Genomic DNA, 18,318 nt, shown 5'->3' with positions numbered 1-18,318 from the left:
AATGGTATCAAAAATTAGGGGTAGATTGCAAGATCCCACATTAGGGGTAGATTGCAAGATCCCACATTAGGGGTAGATTGCAAGATCCCACATTAGGGGTAGATTGCAAGATCCCACATTAGGGGTAGATTGCAAGATCCCACATTAGGGGTAGATTGCAAGATCCCACATTAGGGGTAGATTGCAAGATCCCACATTAGGGGTAGATTGCAAGATCCCACATTAGGGGTAGATTGCAAGATCCCACATTAGGGGTAGATTGCAAGATCCCACATTAGGGGTAGATTGCAAGATCCCACATTAGGGGTAGATTGCAAGATCCCACATTAGGGGTAGATTGCAAGATCCCACATTAGTTGAAGGGGGAACAAAACATTCTTTATACGAGTGGGAAAATTAGGGGTAGATTGCAAGATCCCACATTAGTTGAAGGGGGAACGGGAAAATTAGGGGTAGATTGCAAGATCCCACATTAGTTGAAGGGGGAACGAAACATTCTTTATACGAGTGGGAAAACCTCTCCCTAACACAGACACGTTTTAAAATCGTGAAGCTAACGGTGATACGTAAGTTGTTACAGAAACAATATCATCATCCCACAACAATTTATTGATATATAAATAGAGCTTTAAAAATTTGTAAGAAACACATGTAACAAATAAATAAGTTAGCTTTTCCTAAAGGGAAATGAAGAGAAAAATTAAAATAAAAGACTCAATCTCATGATGTTAATGCTGGCAAGTAGTTGGATCTCCTTCTCCAGTCTAATTAACTGAAAATTGCAACTGATAGTCTCCATGGAAAATTCACGAACTTTCGATAATCCCGGTTAATAGCATCTAATAACCTTTTCGACCAGGTCGGTACGTTCTCGATATGTTTAGTGGCTGGCTTCTCATGGCTGTTCTTCATCTTGGGACGAGCATGAAAACAATAGCTGACCCCATATTTTGATAATCAATGCCAAGCCATCATCAGCCTTGAATTCGGGTTTGATATGAGGCTCATAACCTTGATGCTTTGCCCCCTACATCCAGCTCTGACCAGGCACCTTCTTCACCTGTCGGCTTTTCATCAACTTCCTGATCGTCAACGCGTCGTCCCATCGGCCTACTGCTCTGTACACGTTAGCCAGGAGAACATAGCTTAAATGGTGTTGAGGTTCAAGCTCCATCATTTTCTTGGCTATGCGTTCTGCAGTACCAGAGTTTGTAGAAGTAGTACAAGCCCCTAGAAGAACCTGCCAAAGAGACGAATCGTTTCTGAAGTCTGCGTTTTCGATCAAATTTTCAGCTTCTTCTAGCAGCCCAGCTCGGCCGAGAAGATCAACCATACAATTATAATGCTCGATTCCTGGTTTGATTCCATATTCCTCGGTCATTCGAACGAAGTAATGTCGCCCTTGATCGACCAAACCTGTATGACTACAAGCAAAAAGAACACCAATAAAACTGATATAATCAGGCTTAATCCCTTCCTTAATCATCTCTTCAAATATCTCAATAGAAATCCCACTTCTTCCGTTCTGAGCGAACCCACGAATCATCGAGTTCCACGTGATCAAGTTTCTTGTTGGCATCTGCTCAAAGATTCGATATGCAAAATCAATACAACCACATTTCGCGTATAAGTCGACTAGAGCTGATTCCACAATGACATCTCTCCATCCACCCTTTCTTACATACTGACAGTGAACCTCCTTCCCTTGAGTTACAGCTGCTAACCCAGCACACGCACGAATAACCGTTCCGAAACTGTAAAGGTCGATCTTCTCCATTCCCCTAAAGATATTTATAACCTTTTCAAAGTCTCCATTTTGGCAATATACTCCAAGCAATGCAGACCACGAAACCGAGTTCCTCTTCGACATCCTATCGAACACGCGTTGGGACTTCTCAACCGCTCCACATTTCCCATACATATCCACCAGACTACTCTCAACCACCACATTCCCACCAAGTCCATGCGCAATCACCTTAGCATGAACTTCTTCACCTTGCCTCAACCTCCCCAAATTAGCACAGGCAGTCAATACAGAACCAAATGTAAAACCATCAGGAGACAAACTATAAGTTCTTAGCATCAAATAAAAGAAACCCAATGCATCCTCATACAAATCATTCCTTGTAAGAGCTGAAATAACAGAGGTCCAACATATTGCATCTGGTTCAGGCATTTCATCGAACAGTTGGCGCGCATCGCTCGAAGCAAAGTTTCTCCCGTACATGTCTATCAAAGAACTCACAATGACATGATTTGAATTGAATCCATGCCTTACAACTAACCCATGAAAGCATCGACCAAGAACCAAATTCCCAATCTCAGAACACGCCTTGATCACAGCCGATAAAGTAAACCCATTAGGCTCAATCCCTAAATCCAACATATCCCAAAACAATTCGATCGCATTACCAGGTTTACCTTCTCGAACATAGCTCGTAATCATGGACGTCCAGGACACCACATCCTTCACAAAAAGACCATCGAATACTCTTCGAGTCAGCCGGAAATCTGAACCCAATTTAAAGTAAAGAGAAAGTAAGCTATTCCCAACAAACCGGTCAGCTTCAAGGCCAGATTTAAGAACATGGGCATGAATTTGACGGCCATGGGTGAAGGAAGCGACCTTGGTGCAGGTTTGCAAGAGAGAAGCGTAGAGAATGGATTTGTTGGTGGTGGAATCGAAGGAATCGAGGGAGTTTAGGGTGTGTAGAGCATCGTGGAGTAGGTCTGAGCCACAAAATTGGAGAATTTGAGACTCTTTTGTTGGTGGGTGTGTCGAATTCTTTAGATTTTGAGAGGTGAAACTACGGCAATGGCGTTTGATGAAGAGTCTCATTAGAGACGAGGAATGGGTTTGGTTCAAATTTCCCTTCTTTTAGCGGTTTTTGCGACTTTTATATCTCACTCTTCAACTCGAGCCATCATGAAGAGAATTCGCCATGGCTTCTTGCTCTTCCCTCTAAACAAAACGTTAATGATTTGAGAACGTGACGCCGAAAGAACTTAGCTATCTCACATTCTTTTACTTCTCACGGTTTGACGTGTTCGGGGCTGTTGTCCTTATTCTTCAAAAGGGAATTGAGGAGAGCAGTGTATGATGGATTCCATGGCCGACGTCTAACGAGCACGAATCGCCGACATGAAACGAGTTCTCCATGAAGCATGTTCTTTCGTTTTCGGACGTTTTGTTTGATTTCGGCGCTTGCATTCTCATGTCTAGAGCCCTTGTGATTGATTGGGAAAATGAGCGTTATTTGAAATTGATAGGAATTTCCCGAGAATTGCCTGACTTCCAGTTAACTTGAGATATTGCAAGACAACATGATTAAGATGAAGATTGTCACCTATGAAAAATGCTGGAAGTCACACCTTGTCGACCTCATCCTCAAAAAGGAAGACGAGCGGAGGAAATGGTAGAGCTCAAGAAAAGGAGTGAAATAGACCCTAACTTAACTCGAGTTCTCGAGATGCTAATCAATCAAACCCTTTCTGGGATGATTCAAGAAGAACAGCTTGTTCGAGACCCCAGCAAAAAAAAGTACCGATGGTGGATGACGTGAGANAAAAAAAAAAAAAAAAAAAAAAAAAAAAAAAAAAAAAAAAAAAAAAAAAAAACTCATACTCCACGAAGGAAACCCTATCGATCGAAGGTTAAACAGATGTCAAAACCCTAATCATCGTATAGGTTAATAAGTAACAAATAACTTGCTGTGACGTGTAAGAGAGAGTCTTACATCATATAAAGGGAAATAAAAGCAAATACAAAATAGATTCAATTCAATTGAACAAAGCTAGTTTTTATCTTTGTCCAAACCCAGAATTCTCGGGCTCAGCCTATAACCTACCTCTCGAGAGGGCACGTGTTATGCATGCCCACTACTCGTGACTTTCTCGTTCACATTTAACCAAATTTACAAGTGAAGCGTAAAAAAACCCTAACACGAAGGCCATGACAAGTATCCTATTAACGTGCAGTTTTTCTTCTTCTTTATAGGTCACATTCTTTTTCTTCAAACAATTTTTATCGTTACTGTTACAGGGCGGTCGTGTGTATTATCTTAATCATAATCGGGATAAAATGAAAGTATTTTTTAGTGAAAAAAAAAAATACAAAAATTGATATATATATTTTTTAAAATAAAATATATTAAGAGCTTAAAGGGCAGCCGACACCCAATTAAATATATATTTAAATAAAAAAATAAAATCAATAAAAAAATCTTTCCATTAATGTTTGTGTTTTTTTTTTGAGTGCACCTGAACCTTTCGGTGTCTTAAAAATCTTTTGGGACCCAACAAAAACCAGTTTCGGTTGAGCGCGTGATGAACTTTAAACACTTCAATTATCAAATTACAAAAACGCCCCTCACCTCAAATGGGAAAATTAAATAAAATAACTTTATAGGTGAATGGCTAATACCAATAATATTAAATAATTTCCAATAAGATTAAATAATAATATTTATTTATTTATTGCTGTATTAAAAGATTTTATTATTAATGTCAGCGTAACTCAACGATAATTGACATGTATTTATTATCTAGAGGAAAGGAGAAACCCATATATTTATCCAGAAAAAACAAATGTAAGTACAGCTAGCCCGGGAATAGCCAACCATCGCACTGTAAAATGGGTCATTCGAGCTTTTTCGGGGGAGTATAACATGGGTTACTTCAGCGTCGTAGCGTCTGGTACTCGAACATTCGCTCGAAGTATCTTCTCTACCCTTTTTACCCTGATATATATACGATCTTTCCATTAATTAGCTAACGTGGGATTTCAACGGAGAATTCAAAAACTTAAATAAAATAAAAATAAAAATAAAAATTTAGGGAGTAAAAAAAAAAAAAAATTGTTTTTGGAGGTAAAACCTAAATAGGAATTAAACAATTAAAATACTAGTTTATTGGTGCGTGAAATACACGCGCTTAAATGTAGCGCGTGGAAGAGAAAATATGAAGCAATTCTGAGTATTAGCAACAAAAATGAAATTTCCCTTTGTGTTTTGAATGCTTCAATTTCTTTATGCCAACATTTGAAGCAAAACCAAATCCTCTCAATCGGCCATTTCTGTACGGTCATCTCCTTCCCCGATTCCTCTCTCTTCTCTCTTGCCCTAACTTTCCCTTTCTTCATTTCATTTCATCTCTGCAAAATCCCCTTCTCTTCTCTTTCTTTTGGCCGTTTTTGATTCATTCTCGCAATACCCAGTAAGGGTTTCTTTTGTTTTTCCTGTTCTTTTTGAGCTCTGTGAAGCTCTCATCCATTGCTTCCATGGCTCTCACCCTTTAGTTTACTTCAATCGATTTAGATCTGGGTTTGCTCGGAGCATGCGCTGTTATGTGTTGTTTTTGAGTTGATTGCATTCATTTACTCTGAGTTACTTCTCTTTGATTTCTGGCCAGATCGCTGTTTATATGAAATGGGTTTCGTTTTTTAGCTTGTTTTGATTGTTCTTGAGCAATTTTTGAACATACCCAAATGATTTTCGTTCTTTAGAAGCTGTGATTCTAGTCGGTTCTTGAAGTTTTTGCTGAGAAGTGAGCTTTTGTGGGGTTTCAATCTGTGTTTAAGAGCTTTATCTGGAATGATTGGGCGTAAATCGAATGTGGGTGGGCTGTTAAATCCGCCATGGATGAGGAAGAATTTCAATTCTCATTCAGGAAGGATGTTTAGTGATAGAAAATGGATTGTCCCCTTCTTTGCTAGTCTGTTCATCTCAGTTACTCTGCTTCTAACAGCCGCTTTTGGGCTGTTTTTTCCTTCACAAAGTGATGAGCCATTGCCATTTGATGCTATCTCCTTTGCAAAACAGGAGGATTCTAGTGGCTATTTCATTGAGCCTGAACTGAGAAGTTCATTAGAAGAAGCTAGTAGTGTTATGAAAATGGTACCCCCAAGATTGGCCTATCTGATATCAGGCACCAAGGGTGATAGCCATAGAATGATGAGGACCTTGCAGGCTGTATATCACCCAAGAAACCAATATGTTCTGCATATGGATCTCGAGGCTCCGCCTCGTGAAAGATTGGAACTTACGAATCTTGTGAAGGCTGATCCAACGTTCAATGAGGTTGAGAATGTGCGAGTTATGGCTCAGTCCAATTTGGTTACTTATAAAGGTCCTACGATGATTGCTTGCACGCTTCAAGCGATCGCGATTTTGTTGAGGGAGAGTCGGGATTGGGATTGGTTTATAAACTTGAGTGCTTCTGATTATCCATTGATGACACAAGATGGTTAGTACTCATTAGTTCTGTGATGAATTTATGTTGTCCTGTTCTTGTTGAATGTGTTTCCATGTGATTGAATTGTGTTTTTAATCTGCAGATTTGCTTCATGTGTTCTCGAACTTGACTCGAAAGTTCAATTTTATCGAGCATTCGCCGATGATCGCTGGGTGGAAATTGTATGTAATGGTTAATGCCTTGACATTTTGTTTTGATCTTGTAATCACAAGTGTTTTCGTGTTATGATGAACATCTTTGATCCATCATTTCAGGAGTCACCGTGCGAAACCGATCATCGTTGATCCAGGTCTTTACTTGTCCAAAAAATCTGATCTTTCTTGGACGACTCAACGACGCTCGCTTCCCACGTCCTTCAAGTTGTTTACAGGTCGGTATCGTTTCGATTTCTTTCTTGTACTAGTCTGAATGTTGGTGCATTTGGTTACTTTTTCCATATTTAGAAGGTAATTCTTTGGTTAAGTTGAAAACTTAAGTCGGATAACTAGTTAGCTTTGGCCCGTTATGTATCGCCATCAGCCTCAGCGTTTAAAACGTGTCTATTAGAGAAGGGTTTCCACACCCTTATAAGGAATGTTTCGTTCCCCTCTCCAACCAATATGAGATCTCACAATCCACCCTCTTGGGGACCCTGTGTCCTCCATAGCACACCGTTCGGTGCCAGAATCTGATACCATTTGTAACAGCCCAAACCCACCGTTAGCAGATATTGTCTGCTTTGGCCCGTTATGTATCGCCATCAGCCTCACGGTTTAAAACGTGTCTATTAGGGAAGAGTTTCTACACCCTTATAAGGAATGCTTCGTTCTCCTCTCCAACCAATGTGAGATCTCACAATCCACCCTCTTGGGGACCTTGTGTCCTCCATAGCACACCGTTCGGTGCCGGGCTCTAATACCATTTGTAACGGCCCAAACCCACCGTTAGCAGATATTGTCCGCTTTGGTCCATTACATATTACCATCAACCTCACGGTTTTAAAACGCGTCTATTAGGAAAAGGTTTCCATACCCTTAAAAGGAATATTTTGTGACAATGCCGCTGCTTGTAATAGAATGGAAAGCCCAAATAGGACAATATCGGCTAGCTGTAGGCTTGGGCTTGGACGGTTACATTAAATGAAACTCAATACTGAATAGATTAGTTGGGCTCCCTAGACTCTCTCGAGCCTGAATTTCGAGCGATTCTCATGCGTAACGATTAGCGTTTTGTTGCTTAGCTAATAACAATCTTCTCGTGTGTGCTAGCTTAGGGAAGGAGCTTTAGACGTCGGTTTGGACGAGTATTTTGGATTGTCCTTCTCTTAAGTAGCCTTATTTAGGGATCCATTCAAATAATTCTTATGTTGAAACTTGTGCAATGTTTCGTGTTTGTAGGTTCGGCATGGGTAATGCTGACACGATCGTTCGTCGAGTATTGCATATGGGGATGGGATAATCTCCCAAGAACCATCCTAATGTACTACACAAATTTTCTCTCATCGCCCGAGGGCTACTTCCACACAGTAATCTGCAACAACAACGACTTTCGCCACACCGCGGTTAGCCACGACCTCCATTACATTGCTTGGGACAATCCTCCAAAGCAGCATCCACTCTCTTTGACAATGAAGGACTTCAATAAAATGGTGAATAGCAGCGCCCCGTTCGCTCGAAAGTTCGCCAAGGACGATCCAGTCTTGGACAAGATAGATAAGGAGTTGCTTGGCCGAACAAGCCGATTTTCACCAGGGGCATGGTGCATTGGAAGCTCAGAAGGCGGTGCAGACCCGTGCTCGGTGCGTGGAAACGATTCGGTGTTCGCCCCTGGCCCGGGCGCTGGTAGATTGCAAGAGCTCCTTCACTCACTGTTGGCTGAAGAAAGCTTGAAAAAACAGTGTACATGACACAAATAGGTAAAAAAAAAATCACATTTTTACATCTCAACAAGTGTATATTCATTCGATGCATCCATAGAAACAAAATTTTGTTGTTCATCAATGAAATAGATCCCACGCTCGGTTGAGTCGATCTAAACATAGTTACATTTTTCTCATCGGGTCTGAATAGACCAAAGGTCTTGAACGACCGATTCGGCAGAGAGAACCCGAATGAATGGATGATTTTATATTAGGGGGCGGTAGCTCGGCCGCCACAGCCACATCGTGGAGTTAGCTAAGCATTTCATTTGAACAAATAGAGAACCCGAATGAATGGATGACTTTATATTAGGGGGTGGCAGCTTGACCGCCACAGCCACATCGTGGAGTTAGCTAAGCGTTCCATTCAAACAAACAAAGAACCCGAATGAATGGATAATTTTATATTAGGGGGCGACAGCTCGACCGCCACAGCCACATCGTGGAGTTAGCTAAGCATTTCATTCGAACAAATAGAGAACCAGAATGAATGGATGACTTTATATTAGGGGGCGGCAGCTCGACCGCCACAACCATATCGTGGAGGAGCTGTGGATAAGACACGGTTGACCCTATGNAAAAAAAAAAAAAAAAAAAAAAAAAAAAAAAAAAAAACTATATTTTAATTAATTTTATTGAACTTTTAATAAATAACTTAATTTTATTAAAATTAGTTAAATAAATAATATGAATAAATTATATTTAAAAATTTATAAAATGAAGGTTAATAAAAATGAATTTTTATAGAAATAATTTAAAATATTTATTTAATTTTATTTTTCGCGCGCAGGGGGAGTACGGCACTGGCCTATATAAAGGGCTGGACTCTGCTGATCTCTGGCATAAGCATTCATTCTTCTGAGAGAGCTTAAACCAGAGACGATATCGGAAAAGCTGACGGAGAAGAGTGATGGAAATGGACCAACTGCCGGAAGAAATCCTTCACCGGATCTTGTCCTTCCTTTCTTTCAGAGAAGCAGTTCATTTCGGCGTCTTAGGATCCAAGTATCACGCTATTTGGCGATCATTCCCCGCCCTGGAAGCCGATTTCGACCCTAAACTTCATCGCAATCTCGACTTATTCTTGCGTCTCATTTACAACAATCTTTACAAACGCACAACGAATTCTCTTGAAAGGTTGGCGGTTCGCACTAATTTTCATTCCATGTTCAATCCCCTGGGACCTGATTTGATCTTTTTCGCTGCATCCTTCAATTTGCGAGAGCTTGAACTGACGAACACCGATGTCGAAGTTCGTGATAATCATAAAGATGGAAGGCATTACTCCATCATGGTGCCAGGAAGTATTTTCCATCTCAAAACCCTCACTATTCTGAAATTAGATTGTTTCCGATTCGATACTCCGCATATCGTATTAGATAGTGTTTCCCCGTTGAAGGAACTGAAACTTTCAAGAAGCCTAGGGATTCAAAGCTTTGCTTTGAAAGAGAACACGAAACTTCAATCTCTCGAAGTTGAGTACTGCGAAGACCTGCGATTGTTGGATATTGACGCACTGAATCTTGAGAATTTTGATTTTCTAGGGCCGTTTTCGATGTACAAATGCGAAGTCGTTATTTCTCCTGATACTAGGGCTTTGAAAACTCTGAGATTGAAACACGCGAATGTTTCGAAATCTCTCCTCCAAGAACCTACTCCTGGTAGCCAAATTGTTGAGCAACTGTATCTCAAAATGAGCAAGACGACGGAACTCCACTGGATCCAATTGGATTGGGCCAATCTGAAAAGATTGGAGTTCATGGGAATGCTACAGTTAGAAAAGATCGATTTAATCTCTGAAAACCTTGAATATTGTATTCTTGACATGGCCTGGTCACCATCATGCCAGTTGAATTTTGGTGAGCCGACTGGCAAATTCCTCAGATCTCTGTCATTACTTTACTCGGAAAAGATCACAGGACCTTGGGTTGAACAGCATTTGGATCGTTTCCGTTTGATGGAAGATTTCAGAGTTGAAGGATGCTGTAAGTTGAAATCCCTCAAGTTTAGGCATGACAGGCTCAAGAACATGAAGTTCTTATACTGCAATTACCTTGATCGATTGGATATTGATACTCCATTGCTAGAATCTCTGGAAATTGGTTACACCGACAGAGTTCCTTCACACACGGTGATTCGTTCTAAACCTTTAAACGTTAAGATCTCACTCTTTTTCCGTACCTCAAAGCCTGTTCCTCACGAGGATTTGAATCGATTTCTTCTAACCTTCAACAGTTGCAAAGAGTTGACACTGGATTTCAAGTCGAATTTTGTAAGTAAATTCTCTGTTTCAACAATTCTCTGTTGTGTATAATGTTATCTGAATGAAATCATTCACTCGAATTACAGGAGCAATTGTTTCCTACAAAACTCAGAGAAGATGTCACATGGCTTACTCCATTGTATGATGTGAAGAACTTGAAGATCGACGTTCGGTTCGAGGACGATCCGAAACAAAGCATCAAAGCCTTCGGTAATCTCTTGAAATGTTTGTTCTGGCTTGTTCCGCTTCCAAAATGCATCACTTTTGTGACATCAACGAAGGAGCAATCCATCAAGGTAAGGATTGAAAATGGGTTTGTTTCTTCAAGATTGATTGATTGATTGATTTCATCATTAAACCAACCGCCTGGTTCTTGCTTGTTGGATTGTTTGCTGCAGTTTGGATACTGTGAAATTGATGAAGGGACGCATCCATGCTGCGTTTACTACCCAGAACAATGCTGGAGACACAGATTGGTAAGCGTTGAATTGAGCAACTTTGATAATGATCATCCTAAAAGCATTGCGAAGAAGAAGGAACTGCTGGGGTTCTTGAAACTGAATGCTTCCAGGTTAAAGACCATTCGTGATGATTGTGATGAACTCCCTGAATCATCATCATCTGAACTCCCTGAATCATCGTCATCTGAACTTCCTGAATCATCGTCATCTGAAATCTGNTTTTTTTTTTTTTTTTTTTTTTTTTTTTTTTGGGTATAGATATCATTTCAGTAGTTTGTATCACCCAACGACATTTACAATCCAAATAAACGAAGATAAACAACGTTGTATAAAAAGAAAAAATTAAAATATAATTATTAAATATTTATTCTTATAATTGGATAAATTAAAAACAACCAAATTTATTAGATAATTTTAAATTTTAAATATTTATTAGAAACCAAATTAAATATTCTAAAAAATTTTAAGTATGGCAAGATTCCTTCCCATTACATATAGAATATAGTTTTCCATTGTATAGAAAAACTATTAATATTTCACTTTTATTTTTTAAAATTATTATTGTTTGTGGTCTCTATTATTATTATTTTATTATTATTATTATTATTATTTATTCTAACGACCTAATTTCACTCATAGTATTAGACTCCTTATTAATTGGAATAGACCGTTTGACTTAGTTAAAGTTGTTTGGAGTTAGAACCCAATTTGGGAGTAATAATTTAAAAATAATAATAATAAAATCCGAGAAATAAGTTATTTTGAGTGATGTAAAAAGGTTTTTCGGGTTATATACAAATGACAAAAATACCCTCACACTTCACTTTTTGATTATATGCAAATGACAAAAATACCCTCACACTTTACTTTCTGATTATATGCAAATGACAAAAATACCCTCACACTTCACTATCTGGTTATATAGTGATGTAAAAAGGTTTTTCGGGTTATATACAAATGACAAAAATACCCTCACACTTCACTATCTGGCTGTATCGGAATGACAAAAATACCCTCACACTTCACTCTCTGATATGCAAATGACAAAAATGCCCTCACACTTCACTTTCTGATATGCAAATGACAAAAATGCCCTCACACTTCACTTTCTGATATGCAAATGACAAAAATGCCCTCACACTTCACGTTCTGATTATATGCAAATGACACAAATACCCTCACACTTCACTTTTCGCCACAATTATCTCTCCGCTGGCCACCACTACCCACCACTCAAATGACGACCCCCATCGCCTGTCCTCCACCGTTGACGGCCACCTCATACCTCCGTTCAGGACAAGGGGGAGAAGTTTCTCCCCACTCCTTTAATATTTAAATGAAAATTTTGATGCGATTTGGAACCAGAGAAGTTATGAACATCTACATCTCTGTTTGTGATCATGGCCGCTACATCTTTTACAGCAGATTAACAAGTTCTTCAGATTTCTAGTTTACCTGTGGAATTTCAGAAACATGAGGCTTTCACAAACACTAAAATCGATCACACTCGAATAATTTCTCGATTCAACAAGCAACTTTCACAAATCCTGATATGATGTTTGATCACCAATAGTCTCTTCAGTTCAGTTAGATTTCAGCATAATCAATGACAAAATACACAGAACGAAGAGTTTCTATTATTATCCTTTTATATACAATTATCTCAAAGCTACATAGCGAGATCCTTCCAAACAGATTTCAAGTTATCGATCACAATTCATCCTCTTCATCGCATCTTTACAGATCAATTACCTTGAATCTCTTCTCACCTCAGTAGCCCTAGATCCGATCGCAATCCACCGATCGGCGACCAGATCGTAATTACAGATCGCTTCACATATCTCCAACAGTAACCTAGCAGCCAGATCAACCCTGGCCCCAACAGTTCAAGTACATGACTCGCCGGAGCGATTCCTCGCTCTGCGCTATCCTCTCGGCGGCGTCAAAGCTCTGGACGGCTTCAGGACCTTCCGATCCAACCAAACTCGAAAGCGGCCGTAGATCCGCCGGATTTTCACCGGAAGACAAAAGTTTCCGACCTTGGCGAAGAGATTTGAGTCCAGATTTCCACTTGTGTCCGATCTCCGTGTGGCCTTGAGCCACCGCCACGCTCGCCGCCATTCCGACTCTGTTCAGGTAACTCATCTTCAACCTAAAGCACTGTATTATAAGCTATGGAGAATTCCCTGCAACTAAGTCACTATCCGGTATTCAGATGATTGTAGAAATGAAGAAATTGCAGCGTTATTTATAGACGGAGCCAGTAGGTTCGGTCTGTAAACCGGAAACCGGTTTTAGAAAAACCCCCCAGTTTAGTCCGTTAGATTTAACGGCAATAATTTAATTCTTTTAATTTTGTAATATTTTAAATTCGGAAAAGGACGGATTACGTGTCACTTATCCATACGATGTCAGATAATTAATCCATTATAACCAATGACATAGTGACACGTCTTAAGCGTGGGTCCCACTAATTTAGTTTATTGCAAGTCAGTCCCTGAGAGTTTCTTTTTGTCGTGACGTGGGTAATTTAATTTCTGGGGAAGGGACGGAGTAGGAGAGGTACGTGTTGTTTTTAGAATACAAGAGGTGGCCTTTTCGTGCTGACTGTACCTATACGATTGTGGGCCCCACTTCTAAGGTAGAATGGAGGTTCCATGCTACTATATTATATAATAAAGGAATAATTAATATTACGTTGGTCCCAAGAAAAGTATAGGATATAGATAAAGAAAAAAAAAACCAAATTAATAAAAATATAATTTAACTTTTTCATTTGTCTTTTTTAAAATTTTAAAATACATTTATCGTTCCCGTTCATATTTTGAAAAGTTTATTTTAAACTTGTTAGTACTATGTTTCAAAAATACTCATAAACTTTTAAAATAATATAAAAAAAAATTAAGAATAATCTATGAGATGCTAATAGACCATAAAAATCTTTTAAAATTTTTAAAAAATAAAGATAACAGGACGTTATTGTTACTTTTCAAATTTCATGAATATTCTTTTAAATATCGTACTAATATTATTATAATACTTTTAAAAAAAATTGAAAAATATTAATGAAACTTTTTAAGTTCAAGAGTATTTTTGAAATACTAGACAAAGCTGAGAGTATTTTTAAATAAACTTCTAACTGTTTTTATCCAAAATTAATAATAAAGGTATTTTTTTAATTTTTTTAATTTTAGGATACTATTTAAATTTTTAAAAGTTTATGGGTAGTTTTTAAATAAAGTATAAATTTTATGAATATTTTATTAATTTAGCAACTTTTGGTACGTGAACTCAGGAACATATTTCTTTATCTACACTTAATCGACCAATAATAGCCCTAGCTATTAAGACACTCGATGAGTGACAGAGACAAGGAGCCCACCGTTAATACATATTGTCTACTTTAGGCTTTTCCTTCAACAGCTTCCACTCAAGGTTTTAAAACGCGTCTGTTAGGAAGAGGTTTTCACACCCTTTATAAGAAATGTTTCGTTTCCCTCTCCTTGTTAGACGAACACGACTCTCCACAATGGTATGATATTGTCCACTTTGAGCATAAGCTCTCATGGCTTTGCTTTGGGCTTCCCCAAAAGGCCTCATACCAATGGAGTTAGCATTCCTCACTTATAAACCCATGATCATTCCCTAAATTAGTCGATGTGGGACTTCCATCATCCAACACCTCCCCTCGAACAAAGTGCGCCTCCCCTTAATCGAGGCTCGACTCCTTTGGAGTCTTAGTCATTTTTGACTGCCTTCGAGGAGGGGCTTGACTCCTTTTCTTTAGGAGTTCTTTGTTCGATATTTGAGGATTTGAGGATTTACCAATTTATTGGCACGACTAAGTTTAGGGCATGGCTCTGATACCATGTTAGACGAACACGACTCTCCACAATGGTATGATATTGTCCACTTTGAGCATAAGCTCTCATGGCTTTGCTTTGGGCTTCCCCAAAAGGCCTCATACCAATGGAGTTAGCATTCCTCACTTATAAACCCATGATCATTCCCTAAATTAGTCGATGTGGGACTTCCATCATCCAACACAACCGACATGAGATCTCATAGGTATATAGACCTGTCAAAGATGAGGTCGATTTTAAGGGTATCCTTCGATTTCTTGTGGTGGGTCCCTTCCTTTTTCTTTTATTTTTGGTCCTTTTCAACTAAATAATTAAATTAATAAGACAAGATATCTATGTTAAAATATATAAGTTTAATAGGTAGGTTCAAATATAGAGTAATTATATGAGTGTATAACCCATATAATATATAGTTTAATTAACCCATTTAATTATAAGATTGAATCTTATAAATTATTATTAATAGTATTTTATACGATCTCAAATCTTCTAACGTTTTTTAAATAAACTTTTCGAATACAATTTTCAAATAAGGTGGCAGACCAACCATCCATGTATTTAGTCGTGTAATAATAACTCGGTAGGCTTGATTCTCCATTTAGAGAAGATCAACTTAAATAGTCAGCTCCTGAAACATACAGATCTAAATTCATCCATCCTTTCGAGCGTCGGGACACGAGAACCAATCCAAGAAATTGAACAGTTGTTTTTAGAAAGTCTACCTCTTGTAATCTCGGGTGACACCCAGAAGCTATTTCGTGCAAGAACGAAGTTGAAGGGAAGGAGCGAAGCAGCTTGACTGATAGGAAGAGGAGCGCTCGCATTTTGTTTTGTTCATTTCTAAATTTGGCTCGCTCTCGGGTACGTAACTTCTGAACCCTTTGCTTAGAAGTGAATTCAAACCGCTAATATAAAGAATTTACTTTACTTGGAGATTTGAATTGGTTTTATACACAATAATTTAAAAGAGTTTAAACCACTTGGAAAGTAGACTAAACTATTTTAAAACAGTTCTAATGAAAAGGATAACCTAACAACCAATAAATAACTCTATATTTTTTAAAATATTTTAAAAAAAGTATTCTCCGTCTTTAATTATTTTTTTTAAAAATAGTTATTTTAAAATTTTTATTTTAATTTTGGTAAAAAAATTCTAATAAATTAATATATTTTATCTCATAATTCAAATTTTAATATTGTAACTTTTAGTTAAATATTATAATTAAAATCTCAAAATCAACTAAATATATATTTTAATATGAGATAAAAATATATTTATATTAAGCGGGGCAGGGAGTTGGACGGGGACGGAGAATTTAATCCCGTCCCCGACCCCATTTATCTAACAGAAAAAAATATTATCCATTCCGTCATTCCGTCCTTCTCCGTCTAAACAGAGAATCTCCTCTTACAAGTGAGCTCGACTTCTTTATCGATAACTGTAATTACCGTGTTTTTTTTTTTCGGTATAAACCCAATGAATATTGAGATTCATTGGCCAATGGGATTTAGGAAAAAACAAACCTTTTGCCTATGGTTTTGTATGGTTTTGCCTTTGAGAATACAAACAATGGCCAAATGACTTAATTACCCTTGTTGGTCCCATTACTAGGCTGGTTTTTTGAGGGCAAAATGGACATTTTTAGCTCTTTGGCTGTTTATGATAATTTAAAGAAAATAATGGTCCACAAAGGAATAAAATTTTAGTAAATTTATGGAAAATAAAGATAAAGTTTGATGGGAAAGGATGAAATAAAACAAAGTTTAGTGGTGATATCAATCAATGTAATGGACCCCACTACATTATTGTCCTTAGTGGGGATAATATAATAATGGGACGTTATGATAAGGGAGATGAACAAGGAACTCGATTGAATTGACCTGATTCAACCCGATCCAACCCGATCGTGCCCATGCTTTTTCCAAAAAGGAACAAAAGTGCTCGATTTGTACTATGAGTTCAACGAGATGCTCGGGACGTTTTCGCGTTAAAATTAGGTTAAATCACTGAGATAGTTCCTGAACTTTTACGTTTACGTTAAATTACTAGGTCAGTTTCCAACTTTGTCGAAGAGATTTGAGTCCAAGATGTTGGAGGATGAAAGCCTCACGTCGGCTAATTTAGGGAATGATCATGGGTTTATAATAAAAAAATACTCTCTCCATTTGTCTGAGGTCTTTTGAGGAAGCTCAAAGCAAAGCCACGAGAGTTTATGCTCAAAGTGGACAATATCATACCATTGTGGAGAGTTGTGTTCGTCTTCATTCTATATGTGATCTTTTTGAATCCCGTGCTCTCTCAAAGTCGTTTTAGTATCTAAACGAGACAATTAACAACAAACATGAAAATTTATCGTGATATTTATTCATCGTTTATCATATCATAAAATAAAAAATATTAGCTACTTATCGCTTATTAAAACCCTAAATCAATAAGGACCCCAACAACTCAAGTACATAACAGTTCTAAGAGATTCCTCGGACTGCTTGGGTTTACTATGATCTTCTTCCCGACAATCCCTAACCGCCGACGATGACGACGAGGGCGGCGGCGGAAGTTTATTGGGCTGAGACAGAGCCCGGACAGCAGAATTCCACCGGCACAAATGGCCTTGGTCTTTCAACGCCTCCACCGCCCCAATACTCGCCGCCGCCGCCGTCGTCCAGTATTTTCCGCTACACATTTTGCTTGTTCTTGTTTGTGTCGTACAGTTTGATGAAATTAAGGTTAAAAGGGTTTGGTTGGTTTATATAGATGTGTTTTGGAGAACGTGGAATGGGGAAAACCTCTGGCTAATCATTGAAAAACTGAGTTCGTACAAGGTGGTGGATTCTTCACTTGATGTGAAATGACAGGATTGCCCTTGTTGATGATGTGTAGGTTGGTGATGGGTGGAGGGTAAAAATGGGAAAATGTGGATCATTTTTGTGAAATTAGGTTGAGGATGAGCCCAAAGTATGAGAAGCAAACCACTCGCTTCTCACCCACTGATTTTGTAGTCTTGTTTGTGTGTTTCTCTAACTCTACCGATTTGAACGATTTGAACGATTTGAACGATTTGAACGATTTTCGAAACACTCCACCTCGGATAAGATCTGATGTTTCTTTTACTCGTCTTTTTGATTATGACGTGAGAGTGAAACTCACTCGAGAGTCTTCATTTTATAATGAAATCTCTCAAGCAGTGAGCATATTTCCGAGCATCATCATTATAATAACCGAACCCCATCGCTAGTAGATATTGTCCGCTTTGGCCCGTAACGTATTGTTGTTAGTCTTACGATTTTAAAATGTGTAGGCTAGGGAGAGATTCTCACACCCTTATAAAGAATGTTTCGTTCCCCCTTCAATTGATGTAGGATCTGATGTGTGATCTCATAATCCACTCCCCTTGAGCCCCAGTGTTCTCGCTGACACACTGCTCGAACCTTGTCTGATACCATTTGTAACAGCCCCAAGTCTACTGCCTGCAAATATTGTCTGTTTTGGCCTATTAAGTATTGCCATCAGCCTTAAGGTGTTAAAACGCGTTTTCTATGGAGAGGTTTCCGCACCCTTATAAGGAATACATCGTTCCTCCT

The 18,318-nt window shown here is 38.4% G+C and overlaps 3 protein-coding genes across 3 annotated transcripts; 2 read left to right on the top strand and 1 right to left on the bottom strand.

Annotated features, from left to right (window-relative positions):
• Nucleotides 1–591: 591 nt before the first annotated feature.
• On the bottom strand, nucleotides 592–2,953 carry LOC111792324 (pentatricopeptide repeat-containing protein At1g03540). Its single transcript, XM_023673711.1, has one exon. It carries the CDS (start codon nucleotides 2,837–2,839, stop codon nucleotides 1,028–1,030), a length of 1,812 nt encoding a protein of 603 aa, XP_023529479.1. The 5' UTR covers nucleotides 2,840–2,953; the 3' UTR covers nucleotides 592–1,027.
• A 2,069-nt stretch (nucleotides 2,954–5,022) lies between these two features.
• LOC111793765 (beta-glucuronosyltransferase GlcAT14B-like) lies at nucleotides 5,023–8,271 on the top strand. Its single transcript, XM_023675800.1, has 4 exons — nucleotides 5,023–6,243; nucleotides 6,335–6,413; nucleotides 6,507–6,622; nucleotides 7,629–8,271. Exons 1-4 carry the CDS (start codon nucleotides 5,592–5,594, stop codon nucleotides 8,135–8,137), a joined length of 1,356 nt encoding a protein of 451 aa, XP_023531568.1. The 5' UTR covers nucleotides 5,023–5,591; the 3' UTR covers nucleotides 8,138–8,271.
• Nucleotides 8,272–9,026: 755 nt separating this feature from the next.
• On the top strand, nucleotides 9,027–12,323 carry LOC111792941. The gene is made up of 4 exons (XM_023674572.1): nucleotides 9,027–10,421; nucleotides 10,499–10,708; nucleotides 10,811–11,076; nucleotides 12,239–12,323. Exons 1-4 carry the CDS (start codon nucleotides 9,060–9,062, stop codon nucleotides 12,321–12,323), a joined length of 1,923 nt encoding a protein of 640 aa, XP_023530340.1. The 5' UTR covers nucleotides 9,027–9,059.
• The last annotated feature ends 5,995 nt before the right edge of the window (nucleotides 12,324–18,318 follow it).

This window comes from Cucurbita pepo, chromosome LG04 (genome assembly GCF_002806865.2).
Source record: "Cucurbita pepo subsp. pepo cultivar mu-cu-16 chromosome LG04, ASM280686v2, whole genome shotgun sequence".
NCBI classification, from domain to species: domain Eukaryota; kingdom Viridiplantae; phylum Streptophyta; class Magnoliopsida; order Cucurbitales; family Cucurbitaceae; genus Cucurbita; species Cucurbita pepo.
Note: the sequence above shows the minus strand (reverse complement) of the source record. Positions and strands in the feature narration are given on the sequence as shown.

What these genes read in the sequence shown, in the direction of transcription:
- LOC111793765 (XM_023675800.1), top strand. Translation starts at nt 5,592, where the DNA reads ATGATTGGGCGTAAATCGAATGTGGGTGGGCTGTTAAATCCGCCATGG. An exon ending in ATGATCGCTGGGTGGAAATT is followed by an intron (nt 6,414 to 6,506) that starts GTATGTAATGGT and finishes CCATCATTTCAG; the next exon opens with GAGTCACCGTGCGAAACCGA. An exon ending in GTCCTTCAAGTTGTTTACAG is followed by an intron (nt 6,623 to 7,628) that starts GTCGGTATCGTT and finishes TCGTGTTTGTAG; the next exon opens with GTTCGGCATGGGTAATGCTG.
- LOC111792324 (XM_023673711.1), bottom strand. Translation starts at nt 2,839, where the DNA reads ATGAGACTCTTCATCAAACGCCATTGCCGTAGTTTCACCTCTCAAAAT.
- LOC111792941 (XM_023674572.1), top strand. Translation starts at nt 9,060, where the DNA reads ATGGAAATGGACCAACTGCCGGAAGAAATCCTTCACCGGATCTTGTCC. An exon ending in CGAAGGAGCAATCCATCAAG is followed by an intron (nt 10,709 to 10,810) that starts GTAAGGATTGAA and finishes TGTTTGCTGCAG; the next exon opens with TTTGGATACTGTGAAATTGA. An exon ending in TCTGAACTTCCTGAATCATC is followed by an intron (nt 11,077 to 12,238) that starts GTCATCTGAAAT and finishes ATTTGGAACCAG; the next exon opens with AGAAGTTATGAACATCTACA.